This window comes from Gallus gallus, chromosome 2 (assembly GCF_016699485.2).
Source record: "Gallus gallus isolate bGalGal1 chromosome 2, bGalGal1.mat.broiler.GRCg7b, whole genome shotgun sequence".
NCBI classification, from domain to species: Eukaryota; Metazoa; Chordata; class Aves; order Galliformes; family Phasianidae; genus Gallus; species Gallus gallus.
In genome coordinates this window covers 88,126,160-88,138,869 of record NC_052533.1, presented here as the reverse complement: position 1 = coordinate 88,138,869, position 12,710 = coordinate 88,126,160, and the positions used below count along the sequence as shown (strand labels likewise).

At 38.9% G+C, this 12,710-nt stretch overlaps 1 protein-coding gene across 4 annotated transcripts in view; it reads right to left on the bottom strand.

Annotated features, from left to right (window-relative positions):
* CTNNAL1 (catenin alpha like 1) overlaps window positions 1-12,710 on the bottom strand; it is a 58,710-nt gene that overhangs the window by 32,770 nt on the left and 13,230 nt on the right. For 2 of the 4 annotated variants that reach the window (XM_003640772.6, XM_046929826.1), the window contains exons 2-3: window positions 7,493-7,682; window positions 160-347 (exon numbers count right to left, since the gene is read on the bottom strand). In XM_003640772.6, the coding sequence (XP_003640820.1) occupies window positions 160-347; window positions 7,493-7,682 (378 nt within the window). Of the gene's footprint in view, window positions 1-159; window positions 348-7,492; window positions 7,683-7,999; window positions 8,247-12,710 lie in introns of those variants that run through there. The other 2 variants (XM_046929825.1, XM_040696423.2) reach the window with 2 other exon arrangements.

The window sequence follows — 12,710 nt, the reverse complement described above, 5'->3', positions numbered from 1 at the left end:
CTACTTCGGATATTTGGTATGTAGGCATATATAAAACATACATTTTGCACTTCCCCCTAGAGATGCAATGAAAATACCACCTCATCCAGCAATATTCTTTTGCATTAACTGCACATATCAGTTAAACAAAACAACAACAATAAAAAAAACCACAAATACCTTGTTTCTAGAAGTTATTATTTGCTTAATAACTACTCTGTCTGCTAACACCAGCACTTTTGTGACCGAAGAAAGTAACAGTCTTGCAGCTTTTACCACGCCTGTTTTGTCTGTAAAGATCGTTATGTGGCTATCAGATTCTGGATGATCCAAGCTTGCTACATCTGTAAGCTGTGCAATTGTTTCACCTATAGGGGAAGAAAAATAAATAATTATCATTCCATACTAATTACTATTTCATACTACTGTGCTATTTTTAATACTTTTGAGGTATTCCAGAACAATCCACAATTCCTTACTTTGTTTTGCTTCTTTTTGTTGACTGTTGGTGGCACCCTCTCCAAATTTAAATCTGTATGATATAGTACTGCCCCATACATCCATCTATACGTAACACTCATTTTCTTAGAGCGGTCTACAAATATTTAGGTGGAAGTGGTGGCGTTACGGAGCGTCAAAGGAGAAAACACTCATGGAAAATACTTCTCCAATTTTTATAGCAAAAGTCAAATCAATGTCAACACTTGCAGAGACATCACACTGAAGGAATGCTATGTAGCAAATAAAGAACTACAAATTCCTTTCCACTTTCCAAATTTCAGTTAGCACTTCCACAATTTGTTGATTTCATATTCCTGTAAAGTTTTCCATCACAAATCATGATTCTGTGAAGTTTAAAGAGATTAAAAAAAAACCAAAAAAACCCTATAATTTACAGGAATGAAACATTACAGTGAGACTACCATGCTTTATGTTTAAAGGAATGGCAAATGGTACATTGTCAGAGACAGAAGAGAAAAAAAGGCAATGAAGCACTGATTTTCAGTTCACGAGCATCTTTTAGTCAACTATCTTTTAACATAATAAAAGGAGGGCCACTTGACAATTTTTACCTTTATTTTGATTAAAAAGTTCATAGTCCAATGCAGTCAATGAATCTCCTTGTCTGAGAAAAATCACAGAACTCCATTCTGCTAAACCTTCTGGTGTACCCTAAGTAGTAGTACAGTAGAAGAAAGGCACAGAGTCTTTCCTTACTCCACAACTGCAGAAAGACTGCCAGGAAAAAGAACTCAAGCAAGCTCTAAAACGAGGCATACTTTTTATTAGCATCCAAGACAAGATGATCAAACCACAGCTAAGTTGTGAATCATCCTTGAAGACAGAACCTAGGACATTTGATTGAGTCCCCTGGGATTGATCTCCAAAACCACAACTAAGATAATTCTCCTAAGCGTATCAGATATTCACTTCAAAATTCTGACAGTCAGGGATCCCACGTGAAGAACTTGAGAGTGCATTATGAACCCAGAAATAATACATAAAAACTAAAAACTCTACAGAACGAGAAAAATGACAATCCTTCAAAACAGAGCTCCATGTTTTGTAGTATTTATAGATAAACTTCTCTCACCTGATAGTTATAATCCCTTGAGCTCTCAAGTTGTCTGAATATGCATTGTACTATGGCAAGGAGCTTCCAGGTCAGGTTGTAAAAGCAGAAAATAGTCAGAGGTTCTATTACAAGCATGCAAATGTAATGAATGAGAGTACACATTGAGACAGTTGACAAAACAAACAATTTCCATAGCTGAAATAGCTGAACAAGGCTATTATCCACATAGTGTGAGTGACACGATACACAGTGAAGTTGCAAGACAAGTCTCCAGTCTGGCAACAAGGCCATGCAGCAGCAAAACAGGTCGGCTGTTGCCTTCTCCACAGTCAAACTCATTTCAGTTCATTCCAATCTCTAGTTGGAACCATTTAACTTGTCAGCAGGTTGACCCAAATTTCTTCCTCTGACCTCAAAATATGTCGTAACACAGAAGGATATAGAAACAAAGAAAACAACTAAAATAGATGTAAAGTGCTTTTCGTAACTGAGGAAAAAGATGCACAATGTAATTATCCCATTTCTTACTCTAAGTAATTCACCTCCTTGAAGATGAATTATTGAGTCATAGGTGAAGCAGAAAGTCATACAAAGAGTAATCAGAGAACGTAGACAGAGCTGCAATGACTGCCTGCCAAATGCTCTGGGCAGCTCTTGAAACTAGTGACTTCTGACAACAGAACAAAGGATTTCTTCTCTGCCTACAGTTCTGCAGCTACTGGAGTAGTAATGGCAACCCAGGAGTAAGCTATGAGGGAAAAAAAGTTGTTAGAGTAATATGCTAGGGAACATAGCTGGGCATACACTCATCATGTAGGGGTGCCATGACTGAAAGACTGGCAAATCAGGGAAAATTTTCCCATGGTGACAGAAAGAAACAATTGTCACAGCCTCTTCCATGAAGGGTTACCAAGAAAAATTTGGGTAGTTTTAAGGCCAACTGACCTTACTTCAAGAATATTATTAAAAATCATCCTGGAAGGCCTTACCACATGAAGGATAAAAAAGCAATTGGGAAGAGCCAGCACAGACTGTAAGGGTGAACAGTCACTTACCAACCCGAATACTATCATGATGGCACCCTCTCTGGAGGTGAAAGTAATGGATGTTGTGTATCTTGGCTCTATCAAGGTCCTCGATGTGACCTCCCATAGTGTTCTTATCACTAAGCCATGACATATGGACTAGGTAAGTGAACAGTTAGGAGGACAGAAAACAGTCTTGACCATTAAGCTCAGTGGTAGTAATCAGTGACATAAAATTTCCCTGGCAGCTGGATACCATTGGCATCCCTCAGGGGTTGACATAAGGGATCAAAAAGGTTCCCTGGCCAATCATGTTCAGCAAGTGTGTGAACAATACCAAATCATGTAAGTGTCTGATATGCTGGAGGAGAGGGTTGAGAAAAATAGAAGGACTGGCTGGATAAGCAATCTGACAGGAAATTTGTGAAGTTCTACAAAGGCATATAACGTTGTCCTGCATTTGGGCCAGTGTAACACCATACAACAGTACAGACTGTGGTCAGCTGCCTAGAAAGAACCTTACAAGGAAGGACCTGGGGGTCCTGGTAGATGATGGGTTGGAGACAACAAAGAAGGCTAACTGCTTGCCAGACTGTCAGCAAGACAGTAACCAGTAGGCTGTGGAATTGACTCAGCCCTTCTGCTTGGTGCCTGTGGGACAGTATATGGGTATCATGCCCTGCTTAGGCCTCCTAGCCAAGAAGAACACTGACATAGTGGAGCATGTAACAGGAGAGGCAGAACGAAGTGAATTTGTTCACTCTCCTAAAGAGAAGGCCAGTGACAGAGCTCATGGATGTATACTACTATCCCATGGGCAGGAATAGAAAAGATAGGGACAGACTGTTCCCAGAGGTGCATGGCGGTAAGACAAGAAACAATGGATGAAATATAAGAAAATGCTTTTTCAAATATATGGGTGGCCAAACACTTAACAGCATACAAGAGAAATTGCAGTGTCTCCATTCTTGAAAACAAATGCAGTTTCCAACATGTTATTTTGTGATTCTGTGTATCCATCTCAGAACGTTGTTTTTTAACATGTTTAATTTATTCCTTCTCTGTACTAAAAGACAAGACAAAAATAGGAGAGAGCTATCACTTCCATTTTACTCCATGTCTTCCTTTAGGGTTATGTAGTCAACTGGCAGCAAATACTGAAAATGTTATGACACTAACTCACTCTTGACATGTGTTTTTCTTCTAAATTAACCAGTCTCTCCTTAGCTTTGGGGAAAAAATACCACAGATGGACATCTAAAAACATGATTTTTTGAGTTATATTCCACTACTATACTGTTACTGTAAACACTGACACAGTGCAAGAATAATGTTAGGCAAAATCTGCTACACAACCCTCTGCAGCATTTTATGATTCTTTTTAAGTAAATCAAAATTACAAGATTTATTACAAGGAAATAGTCATAACAAGTCTAAAACACTTGGAATCAGCGATAATACTCTTCACAAGAGTCAGATACAACGCATCATCCTTCAAAGCCACTGCAGGATAAGCAATTTAAAGACTTAATTTAAAGATTTAAAGACTCTCTACTTTTCTTAGCAATAGAAACAGTTCTAAATCCTCTAGGGTTGAGATCTATCTTCTGTACCACCTTGTTCTCAGATGGGACAGAACTAACATTCCCTTCATAGTGTCCGAAATGATGCTACATTTTTGTTTTATGAGAAGTACAAGACTGACAACACACAGATGTTTTAGTTGTTGCTGAACAGTGCCATGGACATTTCAGCTTCTCAGCTTCTCGTAGTCCTGCCAGTGACAGGAGCTGAGGGGGCACAAGGAGGTGAGAGGGGTCAGGCAAAGGGATATTCCATACCATACAAAACTGTGCAAAAATCACCTTGAAAAACAGCAGAGAGTTGACTGGGGGAGGAGCCACTGCTTGAGGACTGGCTGGGCATCGGTAGGTGGGTGGTTTGCACAAGCAATTGCTCACAACTGCATGGTGCTTAGCTACCTGTCCGGTTAAACCACAACATACATCTAACAATACCTCCCTTTAATTTTTGAGGCATCATCTAATTTATTGGCTAAAAGGAAGTATAAACAACTCCACAACATCCTGTCCTAACCAGCAAGGGCTTTCTGCTGCCCAGGCCATCAGAATATGGCACCTCAACACTTCAAAAACAGAAATGAGAAATACGTGCTTTAGCTACACACAAATTTTCATTACAAAAACTTTGTTTTCATTATAGTAAAATGTTCACAAGTGCAGAGGTAAGCTATAACTCTACATGTAAAGTCCCAGACCTATCTCTATTGTCACTCCTTAACACTTCATTAATGTATGTGTAATTTTACAACACAGAACATTTTTTTATTTTTTTTTAGGGACAGAAAGATCATGGCAGGTCAATTTCTAATTCTTCTGCTTCCTTATTATGCATGTATAACTAGAAACAAAGGAAAACTTTGTCACCAGTACAATCTCAGTCAACAAGCAGTTACTATTTGCATCTTAAGGATATCTTAAAGAAGGCTTCTTCTCCTACTTTTCCCTTTATTTTACCCTTGCAGAGAAAAAAAAAAGTTGACACTCTCCTCACAGAACTCAATACTTTAGGCAAACTATTACTTCTCATAAAACCCTTCTCGTCCCACAAGAAGAGCTGGTGCACACAGCAGCGCTCCACGGCTGACTGAAGTTGTTGTGGGAACTCTACATAAAGCTTTATGCTTGCTTGTTACATGTACTGTATAAATCCAGTATGCAACATTGATATCTGCAGTATTGGTGGCTGATATAGAAGCTGAACAAAGAGCTGACAGTATGGGCTTTTCAAACTAACATATTCACTGATGAATAACGCTTCCATGATGATTCTTTTATACAAGTCATTATTGGATATAACTGTCCAAGAGATTTAACTGGTTTGCTTCAGAATAGAAAAGTCCTTCAAAATGGCACTCAGGCAACTGCATCTTGAGACTGAATTTAGAAGATAGCTATCCATAAACATGTGTCTGTTCAAAGGACTCTCTTGCCTTGTCCAACACTTAACATTCCACAGAGTTATACTAGCAAAAAACAACCAATTAAAAAAATCCAAATCAAACAATGGCAGCAAACATGTATGATATATAGAATATTCCATGTAAGTCTTCAAGTCTTCAAGTCAGTTAGATCTAAAACACATAGGCCAGAGAGTAACTGACCCATGCCAAGGGCAATTTGAAACTTGACAGAAAAATAAATAATCTATATCCTCACTCCTCTGTACTGAGGGGGAGAAAAAAAACAACACGGAAGAAGTATAACCATTGGGTGAGATAAAACAGTGCAGACAGTATTTTTAGATTCTGAGCTCCTTCTGGACAAACTGATAGGAAGGGGATGAAAAAAGAGCTTGGCCACAAAATAGCTGGCAAGTCAAGAAATAGAGATTCGCATTGCACTGGTCTTTTAACAGCTGAGATTATCAATGGAAACTTTTGGCTTGTCAGCATTTTACTTGGACCTTTGAAAAGAAAAGACATGCTTTACATAACAAGTGGAATGTTTTCAAATTAGGACATTTCTGTTTGCAGCCAAGTTTACTGGAGCGGCCATGAAACTTCAGCCTGAAGTTTATCTAGAATAGTCTTTCAAATCACAAAAACAGTCCAGTGTGTTTCTTTGCTACTCACTGCTGAGAAATTTTCAGAGGATTTCTTATATTACTATGCTCAATCTGTAAGCTTTTATTTTAAGTACAAGATCAATAATAACTGCATATGCCAAATACACTAACCATATGCATCCCCAAAGTTTAAGGCCAGTACAGGGATTAAGCAAGAAGCATGCTAGCTAGGACACCAAAAGGCAAGATCCTCAGGCTTTTGGGCTTATTGAAAAGATAAAGAACAAATAAAAAAGATAATAAATAAAAATAAATCTCACAAACACCCACAAGTCCACTGTTTATCTTAACAGACCAATTACAGTGAGCCAGTCCTGGAGTACAGCTCCTTTCAGCTGACAAGCCATTAGTGTTGAAGGAAGGCTCATTTATTTGTCAGCACATCTGGAAACTCAAGATAGACTTCATGCTTCCTGTGGTTTCAAGGAGACAATCTGTCATGCAGGTAGCACTTCTGCCTGCTTCAAGCAGGACTTCCCATTATCTAAAAGAGTATGAAAGGAAAAAAAAAAAAAACAATCCAAACCACACCCAACCACCATAACATTCATTTAGGAAGTCTAGTAAAACATCATGCAATGGGCATATCTGGGAATGTGGTTTCTAGCATGACACTGAATTGTCTTACAGTACCAGAAAACATAACCCACTGTTTCCGTACAGGGCGGTTTCTGGGGGGAGGAGCATGGCAACAGTCAACTTGATCCCTCGTCCATACTTCAAATTAAATCCATATACCCAGCAAGTTTGCAACAAAAATGGTACCCAGCAAAAAGACAAGTACGGTTTGATATTTTTCATTTTACTGAGGGGAGTCATCAGATGAATGATGTGAGTCATCTTACTGAGTGCTGATGAAATATGGGTTGACACTGACCTTCATTCAGACATACAGATTTAGAATGCAGCGACCTCAAATTACTTAAATACCCCACTGTTTTAGATTGAGAGCAATAAACTCTAAACATGTTCTCTCAACATTCTGCTCTTTGTTTCTAGAAACATCATAAAAAAAAACCAGCAGTCAGGTAATTCCTTCCGGCAAAAGATCAAAGCCACCACACAATTCCATTGTCTGCTGATAAAATGACAACAATTTAATCAAGTGACCAAGGTAACAGACTAGGCCTTGAATGAAACAGCAGAAGAGGGTTAAACAATTAAATAACACACTGAAGGCCTTACATTACTCCAGACAATACAAATATCGATCCAAATACAGTACAAGCACAACAGGTTACAAATGTCATGAGTAACTACGTACCTGCTCTCCTTGCTTCAATGCAAGCAATACTCATTTCTTCTTTCAATTCATGATTTTCGTTGGCTATAGCTTCACCTACTGTAACAAATCTTCCAACTGCCAGGTTAACTGCTTGGCCCACTCGCTGAATTGCCTGCAGAGTCTTGTCGGAACGCTTTGGCTTATCCTTGTGGTTAATGAGAGTAGTTATCTGTCAACAAGAGTCAACTATTAGAACTCTATACAAGATATCTTTTTAATATCATTGGCAAATTTTGAGCAGAACTCAGTGACAGTTTTTTAGTATACTAATAAAATATAGCATGGAACCACAAGGTATCATTTAACTCATTAGAGAATGGGGGAAAAAAAAAAGAGCATAATTAAATTTGCTCATCTGCTATGATCTCAGCTTGTCCCAGATACGAAATAACTGAGGGAGCATTTTCCTCCTAAACTGCCTAGGTTCTCCTACAAGTCAAGCCTATTGTATAACAAGAGCATAAAAGCTGTGCCTGCAATGCTCACCAAAGGAAAGTGCAGGAAACAGTGTAAGAACTGTTCTGCTTCATAATTTGGTCAATGCCCAAGGCTTTCATCTAAGATATCACTGAGTTTTGTTTCTAGGAAAAAGTTTCAGGTGTGAAGATCTTACTGGGGCTAGGTTTGAATGACAGGAGCTGGCTTACTCATACTAGCAGTATCAAATGCCCTGCAATGGAAAAAATATCAGTATTTCATAAAACACTGCACCACCACACCTCCTCCTCCCCCCTAGAAAAGAAGAAACCAAGAAAATACTAAAAATGTTCCCAGTAAATAGTGCTATTTTATTCAAGAACTGCCATAGGAATTAAGAATATTTTGTCCTAGAATAAAGCATCATTACAGAAACACATCAACTACCCAGTACCTCCTTGCATGTGTTTTCCTTTGTCCTACTTGTACCCAAGACACAAGCTCCAGAGGAATGCCACTTTCTACAGTTCACACAACAAATCTATCCCTCTGAGAGTCTTCCAGTTCACCAACCTCTCTCCTCAAAGCCTAAAACTCCTTCATGATTCTCCAGCAAAATGACAGGTTAAGATGAAAACAGAATCCTATTAGAGAGTAAACCAAGCATATAACTCAACACCTTCAGGTTCATTCTAGAGTTGGAGTGATATTACCAAAATGGACTAATTCCCCCTCCCCCTCCAATTACCATTACTTCATCAGAGGTTCAGATTGATGTCTCATGGATATTGAAAGTATACAAATAAATTGCAATACAGTTTCCAGAATTCTTGCATTGTGAATGTTCTGGGTACAGTAAACTGTCCAATATCCACAGGTAATCTACCAGTCCCAGCTGACCAGCTCTTGACTGCCCACAGACAGTAAGAGTACAAAGAGCATTAGCTCAAATGCTGAGGAGAAAACCAATTTGATAGAGAGTCACAACTTTGTTTCCTCAACTGATATTTAAGCAAACAGCAACCTAACATTATGTAAACAAAGGACTCAAACACTCATTGAGTTAATGACTTTTCAAAAGTATGTAGAATAACAAACAGAATACAAGTTGGATGCACATCCTGCCTGCAAGTCTGCCTCCCACAGCATTTCATAATAGCAGGAGTTTAAACACGTTCTGTGTAACCCTGAAAAAATGCATACAAAACTAACACTGCAGAATGAAAGGAATCCCACGGTCTGTTACAAATCATCAAGGGCATTTTAATCCCATATGTTACTGTAGAGGTATGCAAATTACAAAAATCACTAAGTTGTCACTTTAAAGTGATTAAAGCAACTTAAAACATTTTTAGAAACATTTTCATTTGAGACATGGGTGAAGTTCACCTCTTCAGCACTCTCTTCATAAGGGATCATCAGTACTGCATGATTCCAGAGAGAACGAGCCCCCCGTTCCCACTACATAAGCTGGAGCAAGAAGCAGTAGCTGTTTCAGCACATAACCACCAGCATCATCTAGTCTGTAACACCCACTGAAGTAGTTCGTAAGTGCAGGTAAGGCTTTGCAGATCTTTCCTAGAATAGATAACACCCAGATGGGTAATATAATTTCTTTGCGACTAGCTACATTATGGACACTTTAGAAACCATTCTAAGGTTAGAATGGAAGGAAACTCATTGACCAATAGACATCAGTCAAGAGGTCTGATACACACAACAACTCTAGGCATAGGTTTGGGGCAGAGTGGTTGAAGGACTGTGTGGACAAAATGGACCTGGGGGTATTAGTTAATGTTCAGCTGAACAAGAGCCAGCAGTGTGCTCAGGTGGCCAAGAAAGCCAATGGCATCCTCTCTTGTATCAGAAGTAATGCAACCAGCAGGAGCAGGGAAGTGATCACCCCTCTGTAATCAGCTCTGGTGAGGCTGCACCTTGAGTACTGTGTTCAGTTTTGGGCCCCTCACTACAAATTGAGGTACTGGAGTGTGCCCAGAGAAGGACAGTGAAACTGCGAGGGGTCTGGAGCACAACTCTGATGAGGAGCAGCTGAGGGAACTGGGATTGTTCAGTCTGGAGAAGAGAAGGCTCAAGTGAAACCTTATCGCTCTTTACAGTGAACTGAAAGGAAGCTGTGGTGAGGTGAGGGTTGGCCTCTTCTCTCAAATAACTTGCAACAGATCTATAGGGAACAGCCTCAAGTTGCACCAGGAGAGATTCAGGTTGGACATTAGGAAAAAATTCTTCTCTGAAAGAATGGTCAGATGCTGGAATGGGCTGCCCAGAGAGGTGGTGGAGTCATCGACCCCAGAGGTGTTCAAGAAACATTTAGATGTTGTACTGAGGGACATGGCTTAATGGGAAATATTTGAGATAGGCAGACAGTTGGACAAGATGATCTTGGAAGTCTTTTCCAACCTTGGTGGTTCTATGATTCTATATCAAGATATAAACACTTTCTTACCTATAAAATTGCTATCAACACTATAACATTAGATGTGGCAAATGCAGCCTGTACTTATACAGTAAATTTTGCATAGAAAAATAAGTATATATGTAACATACACACACGTGTATATATATATGTAAAATAAAGTAGCAGACAGCTCTGAAACAGAAACAGGCAATTCCTGCTGAAAGAATAGGTAGAGAAATCTAGGAAATATATATCAGCTAAAGGAAGAAGGGCTGTCTTTGGTTCTAGAAACATGAGTAAGACTAAACGTAAAATCCTTAGAGATATCAAAGGAGCAAGAAAAGTTCTTCACATACAGATGTGCCACTCAATCTGCCATCTGTGAAAAACATTGCTTGGTATGCAAGAAGAACATATAATTCTGAGGAATATCTCTTTCCTTCATAAAGTGCAAAACGTGACAAGATATACTCAGATATATCCCCTATTTAAAACAAGCAGGGATACAAGCTACAGGAGGAAATTAATTTTAATGCCATATTTCAAGCCAATAGCCGTTGCAGTTTCAGACTTTTTCAATGAAGACTTATAATTTAAAAATCAAGCAATAATGTTTAACTATGTTTCAAATTACAAAAAAAAATTGCTTTTTCCTCTACACTACTACAATCTGTGGCCCTGCCAATGCAATCAGACCGTAACTATTAATGCCATTTTTAAGCAGGAAACCCCAAGAGCGTTAGCTAAGCTCTGCTTTAAACTTAGGACCTCCCATGTATTTAATTCTCTACATACTGTATCACCCAGTCAATAACACTTGTGATGTCTGGGCAGGAGTTAACAACTGCAGAGGATTACCTGTAAGCCTCTCTGAACAAGAGAAATACGTTACATACTGTTTACTTAAGAATTTACCCGCCAGGTGCTAGAAAGGAAACAGACCTTTTGATGACACATTCTGTTGAATGAAGAAGAATGTTGAAAGAACTCATACTTTTACATGGAATGCTTGTGTGAGATTGAGATGATCAGTTTAAAGATGGTGTGATCTCAAGAAACTATAAGTTACAGCCCTTAGTCTCTTGTGGAAAACAGCCTTTTCCCCCACAACATTACTGGAACAAACATATAGCCATAACAGACCAAGATGTACTTGATATTTAAGGAAACAAGTTCAATTGTGGCAGCTTCCAAACAGCTGCTTTCAAAGCTTTTGGAGGGCTTTCAGATACTGGCATTTAAGTTGTTATATGCTTCATGCACAGGAAGCATCATGACAACACGCCTCACTAAAAATATCATTATGTCTATTTATTATCAGTGTAATTAAGTCTTGCATGACAGAAAGAAGTGATACTTAAGAGGCTGGGTTTCAGGAAGCATTTATAGACTACTATATATAAAACCAACGGAAATGTAGCTATTTCACAGCCATTTCCACAAACACGGAAGTTAAACTGGGAAATTATGTTGGAAGGTACCTTACACACCTCCTCACCCACACTGTACGTAGGATGATTTAGACTTGGTGAGTAATATTTGTTATTGCCTCACCTTATCAGTTTTCCTGCTAGAGCAAATACTTAAGGTATTTTCTTTGTAAAGTGAGGATTAGCTATAGTCTTGTAGCAAACTTAGATTAACATCTTGTCCTATACACCAATTTCCACCTTTGCATCTTCCATTAATATCATATAGGTAGAAAACATTTTTGAAATATAATAACAACAATGGAAAGCCTTTGCTAAGAAAATACAATAGCACTGCATACTAGGCAAGAAGATATAAACACGGCAGGAGCTTGCCACAAAGTAAATTCAGTTGCAGTTGACAGGACATGTAAAAACCTTGGCCACAATGGTCTCCACACAGCTCAAACTTTTATTAACTCATATTAAGCTGGGGGCTAGCGGAGCGGGGAAGGACTTCTAATATTACTTTTGGGCACTGGATCTCATTAGGTTTTATGTAACTCCTAAAGGACAAACAGACAGGTCTTCTGGGTCATTTAGCCAGACAGCAGCAGACATTGCTCTAACATCTACATCTGCTACAGAATACATCCATACTCGTGAGAACACAGGACATCCACTCCTACAAGGCCTACAAGCAGAACTGTCAGGAAAGCTTCTCATCACAGAAGACAAACCTCAGGGAACTCAAGAGGTGGATGAGGAAGGACCTGCTTACCTGTCCTGGAAATCAAGTCTGTCAAAATTAATGTCTGTCTTGCATGAGTTAAAGTCTTACTATTTTCAAACATTTTGAGCACTCGTCTACAAAATATCCACATACATCCACACACACACACCTGGCTTTTATTTATTTATTTATTTAAGAATTAGAGGGCCTTATCTTCCTACT